This window comes from Procambarus clarkii, chromosome 60, assembly GCF_040958095.1.
Source record: "Procambarus clarkii isolate CNS0578487 chromosome 60, FALCON_Pclarkii_2.0, whole genome shotgun sequence".
NCBI lineage: Eukaryota > Metazoa > Arthropoda > Malacostraca > Decapoda > Cambaridae > Procambarus > Procambarus clarkii.
The window spans coordinates 17,906,356-17,927,389 of NC_091209.1; the positions used below are offsets into that span (position 1 = coordinate 17,906,356).

The 21,034-nt window shown below is 39.2% G+C and overlaps 1 protein-coding gene across 1 annotated transcript in view; it reads right to left on the reverse strand.

Annotated features, from left to right (window-relative positions):
- The window catches only part of cac (calcium voltage-gated channel subunit cacophony), a 749,704-nt gene that overhangs the window by 70,634 nt on the left and 658,036 nt on the right, over window positions 1-21,034 (reverse strand). Inside the window, exon 33 of the mRNA XM_069307633.1 lies at window positions 18,827-18,918. Coding sequence (XP_069163734.1) covers window positions 18,827-18,918 — 92 coding nt within the window. The remainder of the gene's footprint in view (window positions 1-18,826; window positions 18,919-21,034) is intronic.

The following is a 21,034-nucleotide window of genomic DNA, read 5'->3' on the forward strand; positions in this document are numbered from 1 at the left end:
GAGTTCATATGGTCTACCCAGGATTTATAGTACTGAAAAGGTTCTTGTTGAACTTGTGTCCCCACTATGACAAGGAGTGTTCAAATGGTCTTGTCCCTCATAATTGGGGAAGGGAGACGGGGCCGAGTCCAACTGAAGCCATCACTGACGGACTAGCTCTTTATAATGCAAAAAGGGAGCAGTACCCTCAACACTCAATACAAACAATAATTCCAATACAAGCAGCACCAGTTATTGTTCAGCTAACTACCAATTATGAATTAATGCTTACAATGACTACTACCAGTAACAGTAATACCGCTGACAGAACTTACAACACTACATTGTGCCTGGTATCCACTCATTATTAACCTTGGCTTTAGGGTGACCGGTAAGTTTTCTGACCAGTTTTTCTTGAAGCCTGTTGCCACAGCACAAAGGATGCCATGCCTTAGGGTTTGCTTCATGGGGTCATTTACTAGTTGCATGTGTGCCACTGACTTTTGCTATCTGCACAGCAATGCTTCAGGATTTCTTCACTGGTGCTCTTTGGTGAAAACCTTTTGCTCCACAGATCTCCTTTACTGAAATTGTTTGTTGTTGTTTTCAGCATGGTGTGACTTATGTTGAGTTGTATCACTGACTCCAAGGCTTGAGGCCTTGCAGGCTTTATGGGAGACTGTTTTGGATGATACTTAGGTATTACTTTCTCTAAGGTTGGGATCTGAGATAAGTTTACATGGCTGACTTTTTTCTTGTCAGGAGACAGTAAGTGTCCAGCCTGAGGCAGTTTTAGTTTAGGCTTCATGGGGTACATTTCGACTTTTGACTTTTGGCTTCATGGGGTACATTTCGACTTTTGACTTTTGGTAACCCAACTTTGTGGGCCATTTCTCAGAGTGTGAAATGTACAATATCCCCCATTGCCAGTTTCATTGCAATGCCTTCTCAGCTCCTTTTCTTATCTGGTTTGCATTCTGGCTGAAGCCCCTTATGTTTTGCTTTTTCATAGGCTCCCATTGTGGGAAAGGACTCAAATCTGATCTTGATTCTTTAATTTTGTGTGAGCAGTATCAAGCCTCTGCCTCTTTTTGGCTGGAACCACAAGCTGCATGGTACCACAAGAGCCCTGTGTATGTGGCTCCATTTTCTGATCCAGAGGTATTTATATTAGATGTGGTTCATCTCAAAGGGAGTGAGTGGGAGATGATTTATTTGTTTACCCCTTTACTCTTCAAAGCCTCTGAATAAAAAACAGAACCTCTTGGAAGTGTTTGCTGAGAGTGAAGTTTTGATTTTAATTGGAAAAATCTTCAGGATATTGTACTTTTAAAGTAGGTTGGCCTAACCTTAATTAAGGAAAAACCTCTTCAGATCTAAGGAGGGAAAATAATTTGACTTACTGTTTAAGAACAAAAAGAGTCACTGTCAATTGTTTTGAAAAGAGCAGAACAGCAAAGCTGGAAATTCCTTTCGAGAGAAACTTTTCAAAATGCATACTCAGTCTAATGGGGAATTGTAAGAATAGTTCACGAAAAAATAGCCCATTAATGTGAAAATATGCATGCTTTAGAAAGTCAAGCTAGAGATCCAATAATACTTAAAAAAAATTGTTCTATATCTCCTACAATGTTAGAGATGGGTCAGAGGTTACAACCAGCAACTTCCTCTAAGATAAAAAGGGTAAATATTTGCACTAAAAAGCCACAAAACAAGCATCAGTAAATTTATGGAGCTAAAGTTTCATTAGGCTACTACTGTACAAGAGAGCCTATGTGATCAAAAACAAAAAATGTGAGGCAATGAATTTGAATGTTTTTATGACAAAAAAAAGTTCTAAACTATTCTCAGAAACTTGATGCAAAAGTGAATCTACTGAAGCACAACCAAAGCACTTGACCTTGAAAAGTTTTGTATTCAATGTATCTACATCAAATTACTCTGTATGCATCATCCCCTATATGTACTGAGTACTATTTGCATCCCCTATATGTACTGAGTACTATATGCATCCGCTATATGTACTGAGTACTATATGCATCGCCTATATGTACTGAGTACTATATGCATCCCCTATATTATACCCTTAAAAGTAAAAGATTTTGAGATGAGCATAAATTTAACCACCATTCAACGGGCTTACTCTTCAGTACAACTTGAATATGTGTCTGTAATGAAATCTCCGGAAGAATAAATATAAATTTCATAAGCTTTGCCCTATGAAAGGAAAATTATATATAGTATACTGTACCAATATCTGAAAAAGAAAAGCATTTATCACATGATTGAATTATGATACTATATACTGTATATATTTTACTACCAAAATCTTTTTATTTTCCTACATTCACATATGCTAACAACAGTGGAAGAGGAGAGTAAAATAATTATACATACCACTTCATTTCCATAGCAGACGTAAATACAGTAGCTTTATTAACTTTACAATTATACAGTACTGTAGGTCTACTATCAAAATGGAACCAAGGCTTCAGTCTTATTTCTAATAAAGACAAACAAACAAGGTTTGGATGCAACTCTATCTTTAAAATCTGTTGTGAATTGGATTTGGACCTGAGGCAGCACCGGGTTATCTATTAGTGTATGTATTTCTGACACCTATATTTTGCGAATACCATTTGAAGGGTTGGTCTTGCCCCCCCCCCCCGAAAATTACAAATAAAAATAAAATGTGGTTTTCATATCTAAACAAGCCACTTTTGTCTATTTAATTTTAGTTGCCATGCAAGTATATAGTCTTAATTTGTGGAACAGCCTCCCAAATAAAATAAAATAAAATATTGTATTTCCATTAACCAAATTTAAAAAGAAAAACAAGGAACAAAGAACTTTGTATTATGTATTCAATTTATGTGTCTACAACACCAAATAAAATATATATCATAAATAAGCATATTGTGATTGATGTTGGCGATGAGTCACAATAACGTGGCTAAAGTATATCTCTATCTTTATGTCATTCTCAATTGACTTGAGAATGATCCAGGACGGACCGAAACGTCGTCGTCCCTTCACCTTCTAGTGTGTGGTCTGGTCAACGTGATTGATGTTATTGATAACAGTTAAGAAGCCTATTTTATGAATTCTCACTTATTAAACTTAATATTTACCGCAAAAGCTATAGAATCAAAAGTCAAATACTCATCACTATTATGCATTAATATACAAAACTATTTCATTAGCATAATTTCTCAATTATATATTTTTTGCATTTATACGTTAACTTATCACATAGTATTAAACATTGCACTCAAATATATTACTAAGAGAAAAAAAAATACAATTAATCTTAAGGTTAGCTCCAAATACTATGCATAATTATTGGGTTATACAAAATATGAATACACTGTACTTACATGATTATATTAAAAACAATTCTGTATTTCAGAAAGTATTATGTTATTTTCCTACTCTGCTATATTCTTTTATAATGCTGACTGCACTTTCCTACACTCTGACTAAGCTTTGATGCATTTGTATCACCCACAGCCATTGAAGATTGCCTCTTCATCACACTATTTTCTGGGTGGGGGCAGAGCCCCTTGTGGCTCCCTGAAGCTATATAATGATATGGTTACCATCTTCTGGGTCATATCAGCCATAGAAGTCTAGAGGCCTATCAGGGACTGGCACCAGAATCTGGCCTCCCCCCCCCCCTTACAGAGGTGCAGGGGGTAGTGACATTTGTCTTTGCCACCACACCAGGGAAGGCAATCAGGAAGTCAGTGAGTAAAAAAACAACAATTACTGCTTGATTCAAAAGAGACCGAAGTCTCAAATCGGCTGAAAGAACTCCCCCAACTATATAAACAAATAACTAAATTTCTTTGGAACTAGTGCGAGCTCATTTGCTCCACTATTCCCACTCATTTGCGGGAAGGGAAGAGGTAGCCCACCACCAGCCGACATCCCAAAGTTCAGCTCTAGTGCTGATGTAGTCGTTATTGAATCGCCTCTCTCCGGTACTGGCTCTGGTGTCCTTTTTATTCACCTAAGTGAATTTATTTGCATTTGGTGGCTTTTTCTTACACTGCAGTGTAGCATGAGCCTGGTCTTTAGTGTGCTAAGAGATCCTTGTGCTCAGGGCTTCCTTTCTGGGCACTCCGTAGCAAGGTCCATTCACTGACAGTTCTCTTCTCTGGTGTGTTTGGGGGTCACACCCTTAGAAGTTCTCCTTGCTTGAGGTGGCCCTTGCCTTGGTTGAGTCAAGGATTCTTGGCCCCACCACCTTTGTCCTGGATAGGAGCGACATTGGCTAGTGGGGTGTACTGGGGTTCACATACTCAATGTTTACAGTGCACCAAGGTCGGCCTTCACAGCCACATAAACTAAACAAAGCTGACGAAGAAATGTAAGAAAATTCACTTTTGTAAACAGAGTGGTAGATGATTGGAACAAATGATTCATGTGGTGAGAGGGTGGTGGAGGCCAAAACCGTCAGCGATTTCAAAACGTTACATGACAAAGAGTGCTGGGAAGACGGGACACCACGAGCGTAGCTCTCATTCTGTAACTACACTTGGTAATTTCACACACATTGGTGTGTGATCACCAGTCACAAAATACCAACAAGAATCGACCAAATTGACAGGGAGGAATTCCTGAAACCAGCAACTTCAAGAACAAAAGGATACAGATTCAAGCTAAGGAAACAAGGGTGCTGCAAAAATATTAGAAAGTTTTCTTTTGCAAACAAAGTGGTAGATAGTTGGAACAAGCTAAGTGAGAAGGTGGTGGAGGCCAAAACTGTCAGTAGCTTCAAAGCATTATATGGCAAAGAGTACTGGGAAGACGGGACACCACAAGTGTAGCTCTCATCCTGTAACTACACTTGGGTAATTACACTTAAGTAATTACATAGGTTAGGGTGCCTAATATTATAGGCATAAAATTAAAAGGAGGTTCTTGCCGAGTTTGTTCATGACTTCATTCCTACTGACATTGAAAGGTTGTCTGCCATATTTGAGGAAGATTGGGTAATATTTTACTCCAGTTCATATAAAGTACAATAATAGTACAGTACAGTATACTGTAAACTATAATCTACATAGGCTAAGAAAATTAGATTTTCCAATGAATCATTTTATTCTAACATACAACCAACAAAACTATATATAAAAAAATGTTGAAACTGAACTTAACCTTTCAACTGACTGACACAGTCAAGGATGTTTTTGTCAATTATCTGTAAACTTTGCAACATGGTCAGGAATGTTTTAAAGCACTGCATAAGATTTAAAACTCCTGCAGGTACACGGGTCTTGCTGCCATTGGTCTCTGGTAAATAGATGCCATCTTGGAAACAAATCATGGGCACCTCATCCTGCATGTGAGTTCAACCTCTGGATTTGATCCTTTTACCAGCAATTTGCTTAAAATCATGCTTTTCCATTATTTCACTTTCTTCATTCTAGATTAGATTATATTATATTATAGATTATGGATCCATTCTAGATTATAACCCATTGCATATTTGATTTCCAATTGGACATGGTTGCTTTTATCTAATGGAGGGAGGTACTGAATGCCATATATCTCTTCTTTTCTGGTGAATATCAGATCCAGCATTGATGAGACATCACCTAAATAGACCACACACAACAAATTCTGATACGGAAAGGGGTCTAGGGATGGTTCTAATAGAAAACTGTTACCCGACGACCACATATAGAAAATTGTGCGAGGAGCCAATGCTACGCTTTCCAACTTCAGAATTGCTTTTAAATACATGGATGATAAAATACTAAAGAAATAGTTCACGACCTTTGTGAGACCAAAGTTGGAATATGCACCGATTGTATGGTGCCCATATTTTAATATGTAATTAAGAAGCACATTATCAATCTAGAAAAAGGAGCAAAGACATACAACTAAATGGCTTCCAGAACTGAAAGACAAGAGCTACAAGGAGAGGTTAAAGATCTTAAATATGCTAAAATTGCAAAGATAGAAGAAAAAGAGGAGATATGATCACTGCGTAGAAAATATTAATCGGATATAAAATTGGTTAGGAAGAATTCCTGAAACAAACTTGGAACTTGGAACTTCAAGAACAAGATGTAATAGGTTTAAGCTAACTAAAAAAAAAGCTGCTAAAGAACTCTAAGAAAATTTAAAACATTTTAGTTTTGAATTTTGAATTGAATTGAAAATTCAAAAAAGTTAAGCGAGAAGTAGGTGGAGGCCAAAACCGTCAGTAGTTTCAAAGCGTTATATGTGAAGTGCTGTGAAGACAGGACATCACACCTCACCCTGTAACTACACTTTGGTAGTTTTCACTTGGATACATAATTACCTGCTCTCATTCTCATGGCTTGCTTAATGTAAAGATACACAGGTCTCCAGGATATAGTTTATGGATCTGCCAGTCCAAATGGCCTCTGTCTTTGCTCTATAGGCCTCCATAGACCTCCCAGTCTTAAAAGGCATGCTAGTAATAGGGAGCCACTGAATTTCCATGCAGTTATTGTACTTATTTCTAGGGGTTCTGCCTAGTGTTTTCTTGTAGCCTGAGTTAATCTAGTATTCCCAGACTCCCTTGTCTTTACTGAGGGTTCCATATTCTGGTCCTGGTCCATAGAAGTCACTTGTGACTCAAAGGGACTGGTTGGGTCTTTATGCTTGGAGTTAACCAGGCAAGTAGCTCGAGGAGCCCCCTGAAACCAGCCCTCCCAGGAAATGCATTCAGAGATAATCTATTAATTTATCTGAGATTGAATATATATTTTTTTCTACCAGTGGAATCCTTAGTGTGTTGGAAATAATTGGCTACAGAACAAACTCTAAGTGAACTAAGGTAAGTTGTCTGCTCCATCAATTTGTCTTAATTAACTCATCCAATTTGGCCCAAAAGAAACTGTACAGTACTCATATTTCGCATTGATGAAATGAAAAACCACACACCAGAAGATGAAGAGACAATGACATTTCAGTCCGTCCTGGACCATTATCAAGTCGATTGTGTATTTTTTCATGTCTTACTAGTCTCCTGTATTTAAAAGTAAATACATCTGCTAATAACAAAAATTTCTTGCAAATCATCTCTTTACTTAGATACTTTACTTTAATACAAATTGTGAAATAATTTGTTTCTGTGGTGGCTGTAAATTTGTTTCTGTGGTGGCTGTAACCCTATTGTAGCTGGATGTACTGACCAGATGTTTTTCCCCTCTATGACCTTGTGGTTGGACCTCTATATACTCAGTGATTTCTTTTAATTCTTTAGATATTTCTATACCTGTGAACTGAAAAAGTGAAGCCAGAAGGAGTAACCAAGCCAAACCAAGGAGCAAAAGAAAGAGGTATAATAACAGGGTAAAAAAAAACAGCGTTGAATGTAATGAAACGATATTTTCTGGGTGAGCCCTGGAGGCTCCCTGGAGCTTACCTGGCTAATGAATGTTATGTTAGACCGGGACATTAGCTATGGAGTTCAGACCTACCAGGGACCACGAGCCAGAACCTGGCCCCTTCAGAGAGGTTGCAGGGGGCAATGGCCCTGGAAACCCCCCCCCCCCCCTGTGGTTGGGGGTGTTTCTTATCTGCCATCAACCGGGGTTATGCATCCAGAAAGGTAGGCATAACAAAACAAACCCCACATGGTAAGACACTAACAACAAAAATCGAACAGAGAGGTAAAACTCCCTACAATCCCAAGGAAACAAGCAAACGTAACACACTACTGCCGTGCCGCTTGTCCGCGCAGCCCTCCCACTCCCCGACAGGGGGAGGGGCGGGGGCCAGGACCTCACCGCGCTGGCTGCATAGCACTACAGTTCAGAAGCTAAGCATCAACAAATGCGAAAAAAAATGCCGACCGGTGAGAGGGAGGGTTGCCAGGGAGCCTCCGGGGCTCACCCAGAAAATGGCTTTTCATTACATTCAATGCTGGTTTTCTGTGGGGAGCCCCTACGGCTCCCTGGAGTTTCATACCCAAAGAGAAGGAAAAGAAAGGGCTGACCTGGGAGGTGGCCACCACAAACTTTGTGACACAAAGTCGAGACAACAGGCTGCAACCTGCAACCCAAAGCAACACCAGAACACCCAGGAGCAGACATGCCCACAAAATAACGGGCGGCCTGGAACCTGGTTCTGTCGGTCCCGCATGCTTGAGTGGTGAGAAACGTCTACCATTCTGCAGGTTTACCTGGGGGCGAGTTTGAGCGCCTTAATGCATGCTTGTTCGCCCCTGTGCTTTCTCAGGATATTGGCCTTGTACAGTTGCACGTGCAGGTTCCTACTCTTTCTGCATCCTTGGTTGTGGAGGATTTGTGCTCTTGGACCAGGTCCGATGGGGCTCCCCTACGAAAAACAAGAGTTGAATGTAATGAAACACCATTTTCTGGATTAGCCCCAGAGGCTCCCTGGCAATCCTCCTTCCCTCCGGTAGGCATTTTTTCGCGTTGTTTGATGCTTAGCTTCTGAACTGGAGTGCTGGGTAGTCGGCACGGGGAGATCTGGGGCTCCCCCTCCCCCTCTTGGGAAGGGAAGGGCTGCCCGGATGAGTGGCAGGGCAGTGGAGTATGACGTTTGCTTGTTCCCTTGGGATTGAAGGGAGTTCTACCTCTCACTTCGGTTTTTAGTTGTAATTTTATTACCATGTGGGGTTTGTTTTGTTATGCCTACCTTTCTGGGTGCCTAACCCTAGTTGATGGCACATAAGGGAAACCCCAAAGCACATGAGGGGGTTTTCCAGGACCATTGCTCCCTACAGCTTCTCTGAGGGGGCCAGGTTCTGGCTTGTTCGTGGTTCCTGGTAGGTGGAACGCCTTAGGCTAATGCCCCGGTCTAAAATATCACATATTAGCCCGATAGCTCCAGGGAGCCGAAGGGGCTCCCCACAGAAAATTTGTAGTCTATGGCAGTCATAGACAGACGTTCCACTGTATGAAAGATGAGTCAGTTTGCTACGTTAGTATTGGTTAAAATTATAAACAAAAATATATATATGTTAGTCATTAAACATAATTATCAATTCAAAAGTTAAAAGCTTTGAATAGTTTATTCGAAATTTAATAATTTCAAATTCAAAATTGCTTCAGATTGTTCAAATAAAAAAAAAATTATGTTTTAAATTAAACATGACTCAATGAACTGAGCACAAAATTTTACAAATTTGTTTAATATGGTATAATTTCTTACCTATGGCTATATATGAAGACTCATTGGGGTGCTGGTAACAGTGCTAATATTATTCAAAGAAATCACACTAACATGATATATATCAAAGAGAAAATAAATTGAGGCAAGGTGCATGGCTGGAATTATCCTGATCGCTGGCTGGAGTCGCCGCATTGCTTCAATCAATTTTCTTACTGCTAATAATCATAATACATATGATGATACTTTAAAACAAAATTAATGACAACATATGTACACTGCAAAAGAATGATAAGAATTAGCATCCCTCTGCTTTGCCACTCATGTGAACACTATTAGGTAGGCAGGTAGTCAAAATGAATGCTAGCCAATTAAAATTAGTCAATCAATATTTGTCAATGTTAATTGAAATCTGTCAACATTAATAAAAATCAATCACTCAGACAGTTGTGATCAGAGACAGACACTGCCAGACAGGCATAAATACATGGTCTGACAAGTAAACAGATGTGATCAGGCAGGCAGAAAGATACTGTATCTGTCAATGTAAAAATACCAATCTTATGTAATCTCACCAACTCATTGTACCTTCTTGTAAATAAATTATTACTATTATTATTACTCTATGGTTAAACAGGCAGAGACATTGCTTCTAATACTAAGGAGGAGGCCCAAAGTGAAATATCTCATTCCCTGCAGATATTTTCCATGGTTCAATTGACACACCACACATTAGCTTTTAATAAACTTTATATCTTATTAAATTACAGCACACAAATTAATTTAATGTCTTGTGTACCTTGTAAAAACAAACTGAGTTCTCACCATGCCAGTGGGCTTGATTTCCTTGACCTGTGAATAGTGGCTCCTGGCTCTCTCACTCAAGGGGAAAAACCCAGCGTTGAATGTAATGAAACGCTATTTTCTGGGTGAGCCCCCGAGGCTTCCTAGAGCTATCAGGCTGATATATGTTATACGTATTAGTCTGGGACATCAGTCAATTGGAGTTCAGCGTACCGGTAACTACGAGCCAGAACCTGGCTCCCTCAGAGAGGCAAAGGGAGCAATGGCTTATAGAAACCACCATGTATTTGGAGGCATTCATGTCTGCCATTGACCAGGGTTGGCAGCCAGAAAGGTAGGCATAACAAAACAGACCCCCACATGGTAAGAAATTTGCAACCGAAGACCAAACAGAGAGGCAGAACTCACCTTACTAAAAGAAATAAGAAAACCATCAAACACCACACTCCACCATCATGCCGCATGGCTGTGCAGCCCTCCCTTCCCCGGACCTCCCACACCTCCCTTCCAGTTTGGAAGTTGAGCATCAACCCATGCAAAAAAAAAAAACGCTGACTGGAGGGAGGGAGGGTGCCAGGGAGCCTCCGGGGCTCACCCAAAAAAAAGCGTTTCATTACATTCAGCGCTAGTTTTCTGAATGGAGCCTATTCAGCTCCCTGGAGCTACCTAACCAAAGATAAGTAAAGGAGGGACTTACCTGAGAGGCACACGCCACTTGCTCCTCAACTCGAAGTCAAGAAAATGAGCTGCAACCTGTGACCTAAAGCCACACACGAACGACGAGGACCAGGAACTTTGACTAGATAACGAGCGGCCAGAACCCTGTTCAACCTCCAAAATCTCAGCGCCCAAATATCAGCCCAAGACATGTTACCAAAGACGACAGTCAAAGCAGCAAACTTACGAATGTCATGGGCATGAGGATAGACTGTAGGCTAGCAAGACTTAATAACCCTGCAGACGACCTGGCAGACACAAGCCTTGGAACAGGGAATGAAGGAAATTGGATGAACCCTAAGCACATTCTCGGCCACAGAAGCCAAGGCACGTGGGAAACGGCAAAGACCTGGAACCGGACACAACACATGATGCACCCCCGGCCTGACCAACCAAGCATCAATAACCCAAGGACCCCTCCGGAAAGCAGCCATCTCGTTCTTCGCCAGAAAAAAAGGAGAAGGCTGCAACCGAACAAACCAATTACCAGGACTGAAAAGCAAAAACCCCTGTGCTGGAGGAGAGCATGAAGCTCACCAACCCAAACCCCAGAGGCAAATGCCAACAACAAGAGCCTTGGAAAAACAATCTTGAACTGAAGGTCCTACTATGAACCAAGGAGAAGAGAGACAGGAGAGCACCCTGTACAAGGACCAGGATGGCTCAGGTGGCACATGAGCAGACCGGAAGTGAAACAAAGCATGAGAAAACTTACGGAATGGGGTAGAAGTGACATCCACCCTGAACGCAATCTGGAGCGGCTCTGCCAGCGCCGCACGATATGAGGCAACAGTATTTGGCAACAAATGATGGTCCTGAAGAAATCAAGAAAGAAAGAACAAGGCAACCCGATCAGAAATAGAAGACAACCTACGAAGAGAGTGAAAATGGCAGAAAGAATGCTAGGAAACTTCATACTGTCACCGAGACAAAGCTCTCAGGTGGGACACCATCAGCGAAGCCACCTGATCACCATATAAATGGTGATAAACCCATGCCAAAAAGACCAAACGCGAAGAGCAGAGAAGACCGAACCAGCCATGTATCGGTGTTCTCCTCTTTGATACAATTAATAGAAAATACAATTATCAATTGTATTTTCTGATTTTTGTCTGTAGGGATAACGTTCCTATCAACAATTGATAGGAACGTCATACAATTGATAGGAACGTTATACAATTGATATCATTGTTGATAGGAACGTTATCCCTACAGACAAAAATCGGCAAATACAATTGATAATTTATTATAAAACCAAAAAAAACGGCCAATCTACTCATGAAAAACTCCCCAGACACCAAGCAGAACGCTTTGAAGGAAACCAACGTCGTCTATGTCTTTAAATGCCCACTTGGGGACTGTAAGTCCAAAAGAACTCAGCATATAGGCAAGACAACGTCTCTTTCCAGGCGACTAACAATGCATAAACAACAGGGCTCCATCAAGGAACATATAATCTCTTCTCACAACCAGATCATCACCAGAGAAATCTTAACAAACAACACAGAAATCATCGATAGGTACAGCGATAGGCAGCTCGACATCAGCGAGCCACTACACATCAAAAAGTCAACACCCGCAATCAACAGCCAATTAATGCACAACTATATTCTACCCACTTCAAGGCACCGTATGGGCCAATAAGCACTCTGCAGTTACTTTCATTCTCATGTACCCACCTCACCCGAAACGAATAAAAAGCAAGATTTAGGTCCAATGTATCATACACAGTGTATCAAGTGTATATAAGTGTAGTGTTAAGTGTAAACAAGTCTTTGAGAATGTAGGAAGCCCTTACAAAATGCTTCTAGGCATCAGACCATTAATAAAAATGAATTTTGGAGAATTGATATTTCCACCGACAGTGAAATATATATACTGTATAAATATATTATATATATGTATATGTATATATAAGAGGCGATATGATAAATGATCACTACATACCAAATAGTAATGGAAATCAGCAAAATTGATAGAGTATTCCTGAGACATGGAACTTCAAGAACAAGAGTTATAGATTTAAGCTAACTAAATGAAGCTGTTAGAGAAATATAAGAAAATTCACTTTTGTAAACAGATTGGTAGATGATCAAAACAAGTCATGTGAGGTGGTGGAAACCAAAGCCATCAGCAGTTTCAAAGTGTTATATGACAAAGAGTGCTGGGAAGATGGGACACCACAAGCATAGCTCTCATCCTGTAACTACAATTATGTATTTACGCTTAGGCCTATTACATACTCCTACATGCCAATACCCACAGCTACATTACATTACCTATACCCACATGTCAATACCAACACCCAAATATTAATACCCACACCTGTAGGCCAATATCAATACACATACTGTATATCAATCCCATACACAAAGACCTTAACTCCTGAAACTCAAACCCACTCCTGACCACCCACCCCCACTCCAGACAACCACACCCATATCCACTCCAGATACCTACTTCAGACACCCACTCCTAATACCCACACCCATTCCTGACACCCACAACCACTCCAGATACCCACACCCACTTCAAACATCCATACCCACTTCTGACACTGATCCATAGACTTTCAATACACACCCACACCCACTCCTGACACACACGACCAAACCGACCCCAGACACCCCATACCCACTCCTGACACACACGACCAAACCGACCCCAGACACCCCATACCCACTCCTGACACACACGACCAAACCGACTCCAGACACCCCACACCTATGCCAGATACCCACATCCACCCCAAACGTCCACACCTCTTTCCAACACCCATTCACACACTTTCAATACACACCTAATCCCAGCACCAACACACCAATGTTAACACGTACACCCAAAATGTTTAATATTCATGAGTACAACAGGAAAAAATGGAGAATTTTCCCCATAAAATTGTAAATTTTTCCTTAGATTTTCTGGATGACTAGCCACTTATCTGCTAACTGCCAATAATTCATCCAGTCCCAATCCCAAAGAGCCGGAAAGCATGTTGTCGTCTGAATATACGTTGTACCTAATGGACCATGTTGCTTAATTAACAAGCTGAATTTTTGTGAAATATTATATTTTCCAAACAATTTTCTTATGGAATTATTAACTTTCCATTACAATATATATGATATGGTTTTTTTAATTTGAGTTAAAACTAACACTGAAATTTCATCAAACCTAAACTAACCAACCTAGCCTAACCTAATCTAACCTAACCTGACATAATTAGGTCAGTAATTCATGCTCTTAATATAATAATATTAATTGGAATATGGCAATTTGCAAAGAAATGTGTGGAAAAATTAAAAACCACTGCCTGTTGCATACTAGCCCAAGTAGTGTGGCTCTGGCTATTAGATATATATATATATATATATATATATATATATATATATATATATATATATATATATATATATATATATATATATATATATATATATATATATATATATATATATATATATATATATTTATTCTGTATATACAGTGGTACCTTGGTTTACAAATTTATTCCGTTCCCAGAGATGGTTCGTAAACTAAAAATTCCTAACTCGAAAGAAATTGTTATAATTTGTAAAATAATTCCTATTGATTGGAAAGAATTCCTGAGACCTTGAACTTCAAGAACAAGAGGTCAAAGATTTAAACTAACTTAACAAACCTGCCAAAGAAATATAGGAAAATTCACTTTTGCAAACAGATGGGTAGACGGTTGGGACAAGTTAAGTGAGAAGGTGGTGGAGGCCAAAACCATCAGTAATTTCAAAGTGTTATATGACAAAGAGTGCTAGGAAGATGGGACACCACGAGCATAGCTCTCATCCTGTAACAATACTTAGGTAGTTACATATAGGTAATTACACACATACATACAGTACTCGTCAAAAGTATGTGCTACCCGGCTCGAGGCGCTGCAGAGTTATGGCAAAAAAAGAATGATGAAATGTCTTATAATGAGATATTTCAGACAGGATTATGCAGCAGGTATATGATGTTATGGTATCTGGTAGCACAGCTGGGAGGCTCAGTTGCCTCCGAGCATTCATAATGAGCTGCATGGTACTGCATTGTACCATTCATAAAGGATTGGCCAGGAAACAGCATAGATCTGAACCCAACTGAAGACCTTTGGCACATGGTTAAGAGGGATATGGAGGGGTAGAGACGTCAGCTCCACACACAAGATTGAGGAGGCCATATGTCTGGGCAAATATCTCACCAGAATACCTACTCCAATGTGTCCAAAGCTGTGAAGAAGAGAAAAGACTACCCAACCAAGTATTAAAAGATAATTATAATAAACATTTTACTACAAATATTCTCATGCTTGTTGTGGGGGAATGGGGGGTAGCAGGGCATTGCATACTTTTGTCTTGCAGTAAAAATATATATTGGCTCTGAGGCCCTGGGCGCCTGGGATAAATGTGTACCAAAGTTCCTAAAGGATGTGGGTGAGGAACTTATTTGACAATCTAGAGATTCAAAAGGGGGCCAGTTTCCTATTCCAGTGCCTCAGAGTCACAATCCAGAGAGGAAATGCTTGCTGTATCTTTGACATGCACCCAACCTCTGCAGAGCTAGATGAGATTTTCAAACACTGATTGATATGTCTGTTTTCTGAAAATTGTAATACAATGTGTATGATTATGTATGAGTACATATGTGTATGTATATATATAATACACACATATACATATCCAACACTCCTAGTAAATGCCAGGAGTGTTGTTAGGTTTTGGGTGCATGTAGGTCTCACGACTTCCCAACACTTTTAGACAATCGCTGTCCGAGTGGTTATCGTGCTAGACAGCCAGGAGCATGGTACCCTGGTTCGGGTTCGAATCCTTCAGGAGTCAAGAGTTTATGGTTGTATAATTGCTTGGGGACCATTCAAGCTTTACGCACACGTGATACTCATGCGGCCCTAGCATGTTGAAATGATTTGATGATATATCTGTGCCTAAAAAAATGGCAGGAGCGTTGTTGGGTGTTGGGTGCATGTCGGTCTCACGACTTCCCAACACTTTTGGACAATCACTGAGTGGTAATAATACTGGACTGCCAGGGGCATGATACAATAACCAGAATTGTCTACTTGTCTAGTAAGCAGGGGCCGATTTGCCTGGCCATATCATATATGGCAATGCATGTTGTACCTAATAGCCAGAACGTACTACTTGGCCTAGTATTCAAGGCCGAATTTGATTAAAGCCAGTGATTTTTGTTATTTTCAACAAAATTTGTGAAGGTGGTTTATTTGAATTAATAATATTATATTACATTAAGAACATGAATTACTGAATTAGTTATGTTAGGCTAGATTAGGGTATGTTAGGTTAAGGCCCCTAACAGTATTCTCCTGCTTCATCTCCTTTTCAGCTCTATGTAATCTCATTCTGCTACAGAGGTTAATGGCCTGGAAACAAGCCAATCAATAAAGATACATTAATAAACACCCATAAGGACATCACATCTTACTCTTAACTTCAGTTCTGAACCAATGATTTACACATTGATAATTTATCAACATATCCCAGTTTTTCCACAGCCCATCCAATCAACGTTCTCAAACCTTTATTCAGACCTATATATATTGCAAACACATTTTTCAGTTTAAAAAAACAAAAAATTAAAACAACATTCATATTATGGAATATAATCCGCACAACCTTGTTACTACATAATGTTATGTTGTTTCTCTCTTATTTAAACTTGTTTAATCATTTTAATTATCAATTAGAACTAGGATTCTGACAAAAAAGCCACAAATATAAATTAGAGCACAAAATGTAATCATAAACAGATCTCATTGAAGGGTCTTACAAATGAAGTTCTGGCATCCTATTATTATAATAGCTTGAAACAAATACACTGCAGATAATGGTCATGAAATTCTGAAAATTCTTACGGTGTTTATTTCATTAGCGCTGTGATATTCATTACAAGAAATCTTCAAAAAAAAAAAAAGGAATATACTGAATTTATGTATACTGTATCTCAAAAATACAAAAATTCTTAAATTCAGACAAGTAGTGGATCAATTTGAAATGTATATCTTAGTGAGAAAGGAATTTATATTGTTTCAGCAAAACATACAACAAAAGCACACATCACTTACCTTGCACGGCTTCCGACAACAGTATGTTTAATTAACTAATTGTCCCTACATTACAAGCAAGCATGGACAAGGAGGCAAAGGGTCTACTAGGTAAGGTTCAATGGATTAAGGCAATCATATGCAAGTCAAAATATGTTTTCATTCTAGGCATTATGGTTAAGGTGGAGGTTTCAGGAGGCATTGGAGTGACTTGATGTGAAGTAGGTGATTGAGGGGGGGGGGGTGATAAGGATAGGAAGGAGGACCATTCACAACACCATGTGGAGGGTTGTGGAGGTCACTGGCTACCTTAGACAGCCATCATCTACAGTGAGTGGGATGCTTGGCTGTGTATCATCACTCTGAGAGTGATTAGGATACTGGTATCCACTATCTGTCTACACTTCACACTGTCAGCTGCTTGGACATGCATTGTGAGAGTGAGCCTATATGTGTGGGTTACCGTGCGGAGATCACAGAGGGTGCTGTTGCAGCCAGCTGTGTGGGCTGGTGATGGTGGTGGTGGTGGTGGTCCTTCACTACACATCCAAAAGGTAATTCTGGTCTACACCAATATGTCCTCATGATGATAGTGTAGCAAACCTACATCTCCTAAGAGTTTTACTGTTTATACAGTTTTGCATGAACACCTCATATATTGTTAATAATTAAAAGAATCTAATGAGACAATGTACATTAAAACATTTGAGGTTCCAGGATAGAAAACAATGAAACAAACATCCAAAGAGGTGTTTGCCAGTGACTTACTGTCCATACCTGGGTAAATTGTCCACCTCAAAATGTTTGATTTTTTTGTTTAATTTGTTTTGTTTTGAAATTAAAGCTCACGTGTAAGGATGAAGGCAGGTATTGCCCTATGATGTAGTGACTCAAAGTAAAAACATAATGTTGCTTTTAACTGTCAACTCAAAACATGGAAAGTAAAATACAAGAATGGTGTTCTTAAGGTCAATGTATGGAAGTACACACAGTGGTGGTCTAAGGTACAGTGCAGTATTACATTTAAGGAAATATGTTGCAGTAAATGCTATTATCAAGAGAGTTATGTGATGCATCTCAAATGCACCCATGGATGCAAAGGAATACATATGCCCCAAAACAGTTTTGGATACACTGCACGACCACAGCATATCATAAGGGGTGATGTAAAACACTGCTGAACAATTCTACATTGACCATTTTCTTAAAATATTTCACCATATATTTCACACTTTATCCATTCTTTCAATGAGAATAAGCCCTATAGGTTCCATTGATCTCAAGAAAACATTTGAAAAATGTAAGGACTCTAACGACTTCTCAATTTTTAAAGAGGACTGTGCAGCTGGAACCACTCACCGAATACACTCACACATGCCCAATGCTACATAACACGCATGCCGCCACCCACGCAGCCTACAGTGCACAACTTAAATATTACTAAAAATCTTTTATAGCAAGGTGTTAAAAAAAGGGTAAATAAAAATATATAAATAAGCAAATAAATAAATAAATAATTGAGAAATAAAATTAAGAATTATTTTTAACTAGTGTTTAAGGTGCAGCAAAAATATCTACTTTGAGAAGAAAAAGAAAATGAAAGAAAAACTAAATAAACAATCCAATGTAAATAAAAAAAACTCTCCCTGTTATTGGTCTGCCGCGAAAATTTTGGTGCTGAATTTGTATGGCCAAGGTGATCAAATTAAGAAAACAGTTCCTCCTACAGCAATAGTGATCACATCAAGGTAACATATCCATCCTACAGCACAGTTACACATCAATGCAGAAAATAGCATCCATATCACAAAATACTGTATTAAAACGCCGTGTTTTATATTGTAGTAAATATGTGGCACTGAAAAAAGGCACACTCACGCAAAAATTAGTATATAAAAATTATACAGACCCCTGGAAAAAAAAAAGAGGGCAGTTCCACAAAGAATTGTGGTAAAAATTAATACAGTATTTTGTAGCGATGACAGCTGTAGCTTTTGAGGGACGGAGATCACAAGAACTGCAGTGACAAAAGTTTGGACAGAAGAAAATAGCCAATTTTGCCGCTGAGTCACTTTCGAGTGCCAGGAAAAAGTAACTTAGATGGGTTACCTGAATAAGAGCATTATGCCCTCTGTAAATTTTCTAAAGTTGTTGTGGCGTGTTATAGACGTGGTAGGATCCAATTCTATATTACCAAAGACCTGGGTGACGGAGGGAAACAAAAAACAAGAAACTTAGGATTACTCAAAATTCCAAACACGATTTCTATACTAGGTAGGGGCTTCTGAGGCACACCAAGACTTGAAGGGTATTCAACATGAGGTTCTTTGGGGTTATGAGATGAGAAAAAGTGAGGTCATGAGAGGTTGAGTAAAGGTAAAGAAAGGTTAAGTTTAGGGCAGGGAGGGGGGGCCAAAGGTTGTCCTCTCACCAGGGCTCTCAAGGGAAACAAGTGACCAGTCGCTAGGGTCATATCAGGGTCAAAATTCAGGGACATGGGACAAAAAACTCTGCACAGGTCAATATACTCTAGGGAATAAGATGATCCCTCACCAAAAAGTGGGCAAGCACCACAGACACTATCTAGTCTAGGTTAGCTAGTCTAAGCTAGTTGGATCACATTTCTAAGTTACGTTATCTTCTACAAGAAACTAAACTACACGGCATTGCCATCTAGAGGACTAGACATGTCACCAGACGGCTAAACATCACATGTCTGTTCAGGAATATAGCTAGACTTTACTGTTCCGGGATGCTAGGATCTCACTTTGAGGCTATGTCGAGCCCATGGGGTCCTGCGAATTTGTTTATCATTCTCAGAAGGTTAATATCTTGGCACTGAACAGACATTCGTCTCAGTGTTCAGGCCTAGAGATTGGAATAATAAATACTGTCTCAGGTTGCTATTGGCCGAGCCTGGGTGGTGGGGGGTTGCAAACTCACCGAAACAAGAGCAAGAGACCGGCGAAGAAAGACTGAAAGTTGTTATGTCGATTTAGGTCAGTGTCGGGATCAAATTTCATGTTGCCAAAAACCTGGGTGTGAAGTATGGGAGAAAAAAAAGAGACGGGAGAGTGCTGTAAAGTCGGGTGGGTGGAAATGGTTACGTGCATGGCAAGCCATTTGGGCAGCATTGCACGACCAATATGGCGGGTAGGAGGCCACGTTTCTTGTTCTTTTCATGGCCCCGAACCACAGCCATCGCTTGTTTCATGGCCCACAGTAAGAGATCACAGATATAATAAACAGATATGATAAAACTTTTGCAAATTTGATACTATAAGCAATATATTATGCTGAAAATAGGCAAGATATAACAGATTAAGATAAATATTGTTATGGGCACTGGCATATGAATTATCTGGAAGACTATGATCTCATATGTTGGGTCAATATTTTTAACAAAACACGAATCACATTTAACATAGGAAGACAATTGGGCTTCTGTTTCATAACAGTATTTGAAAAGGAAATTCACATACTCTAAAATTACTGGAGTTTTGGGGATAGACTTTAAACACTTGGAAAAAGAGTGACACCCGGATGGGGATTTGAAATCCTACACGATAACAGACGCAAGAAACAGGATTATGAAGTAAGTCCCTGGTGAGTAGACCACAAATATTAATCTTGGGGATGTTAACTTACTTCTGATATGGTTATAAATATTTATAATAAAGAACTTAATCTTAAAATCCTATTACAAACACCATGTTCATAATACTGTACTGTATTCATATATATGTTGACACACACACACATACATACACATGCACAAACACAAACACACACACATGCACAAACACACACACATGCCCAAATACATCCACAAGCACACATACATGCACATACACACGTAAGTGAATGCTCACACACAGACTCGCAGGTATGAGAAAATACTCATTAGCCTCAAATCAAATTTCAACTCACTGCTGAATTTTATCTCATGACCCATGACTATTGCCTTTATCAAATTAGCTACACATATCAAGCTGATGTGAATTAATTGATAGAGGTGGTACTCCTGGGTAATGGATAGGCTACATGGCATTGGGATTAAATCACACTTGAGGCTAGTGCAGTTTTCATATATTGTATATCATTCAGAAATGTCAATTTGAAATTATATATGTATATATAATATATATATATATATATATATATATATATATATATATATATATATATATATATATATATATATATATATATATATATATATATATATATATATATCACACACACACACACACATTCATACATGCATACATACATACCAGTATATACATAGATGACCATGTGCTTTCCGAAGACCTG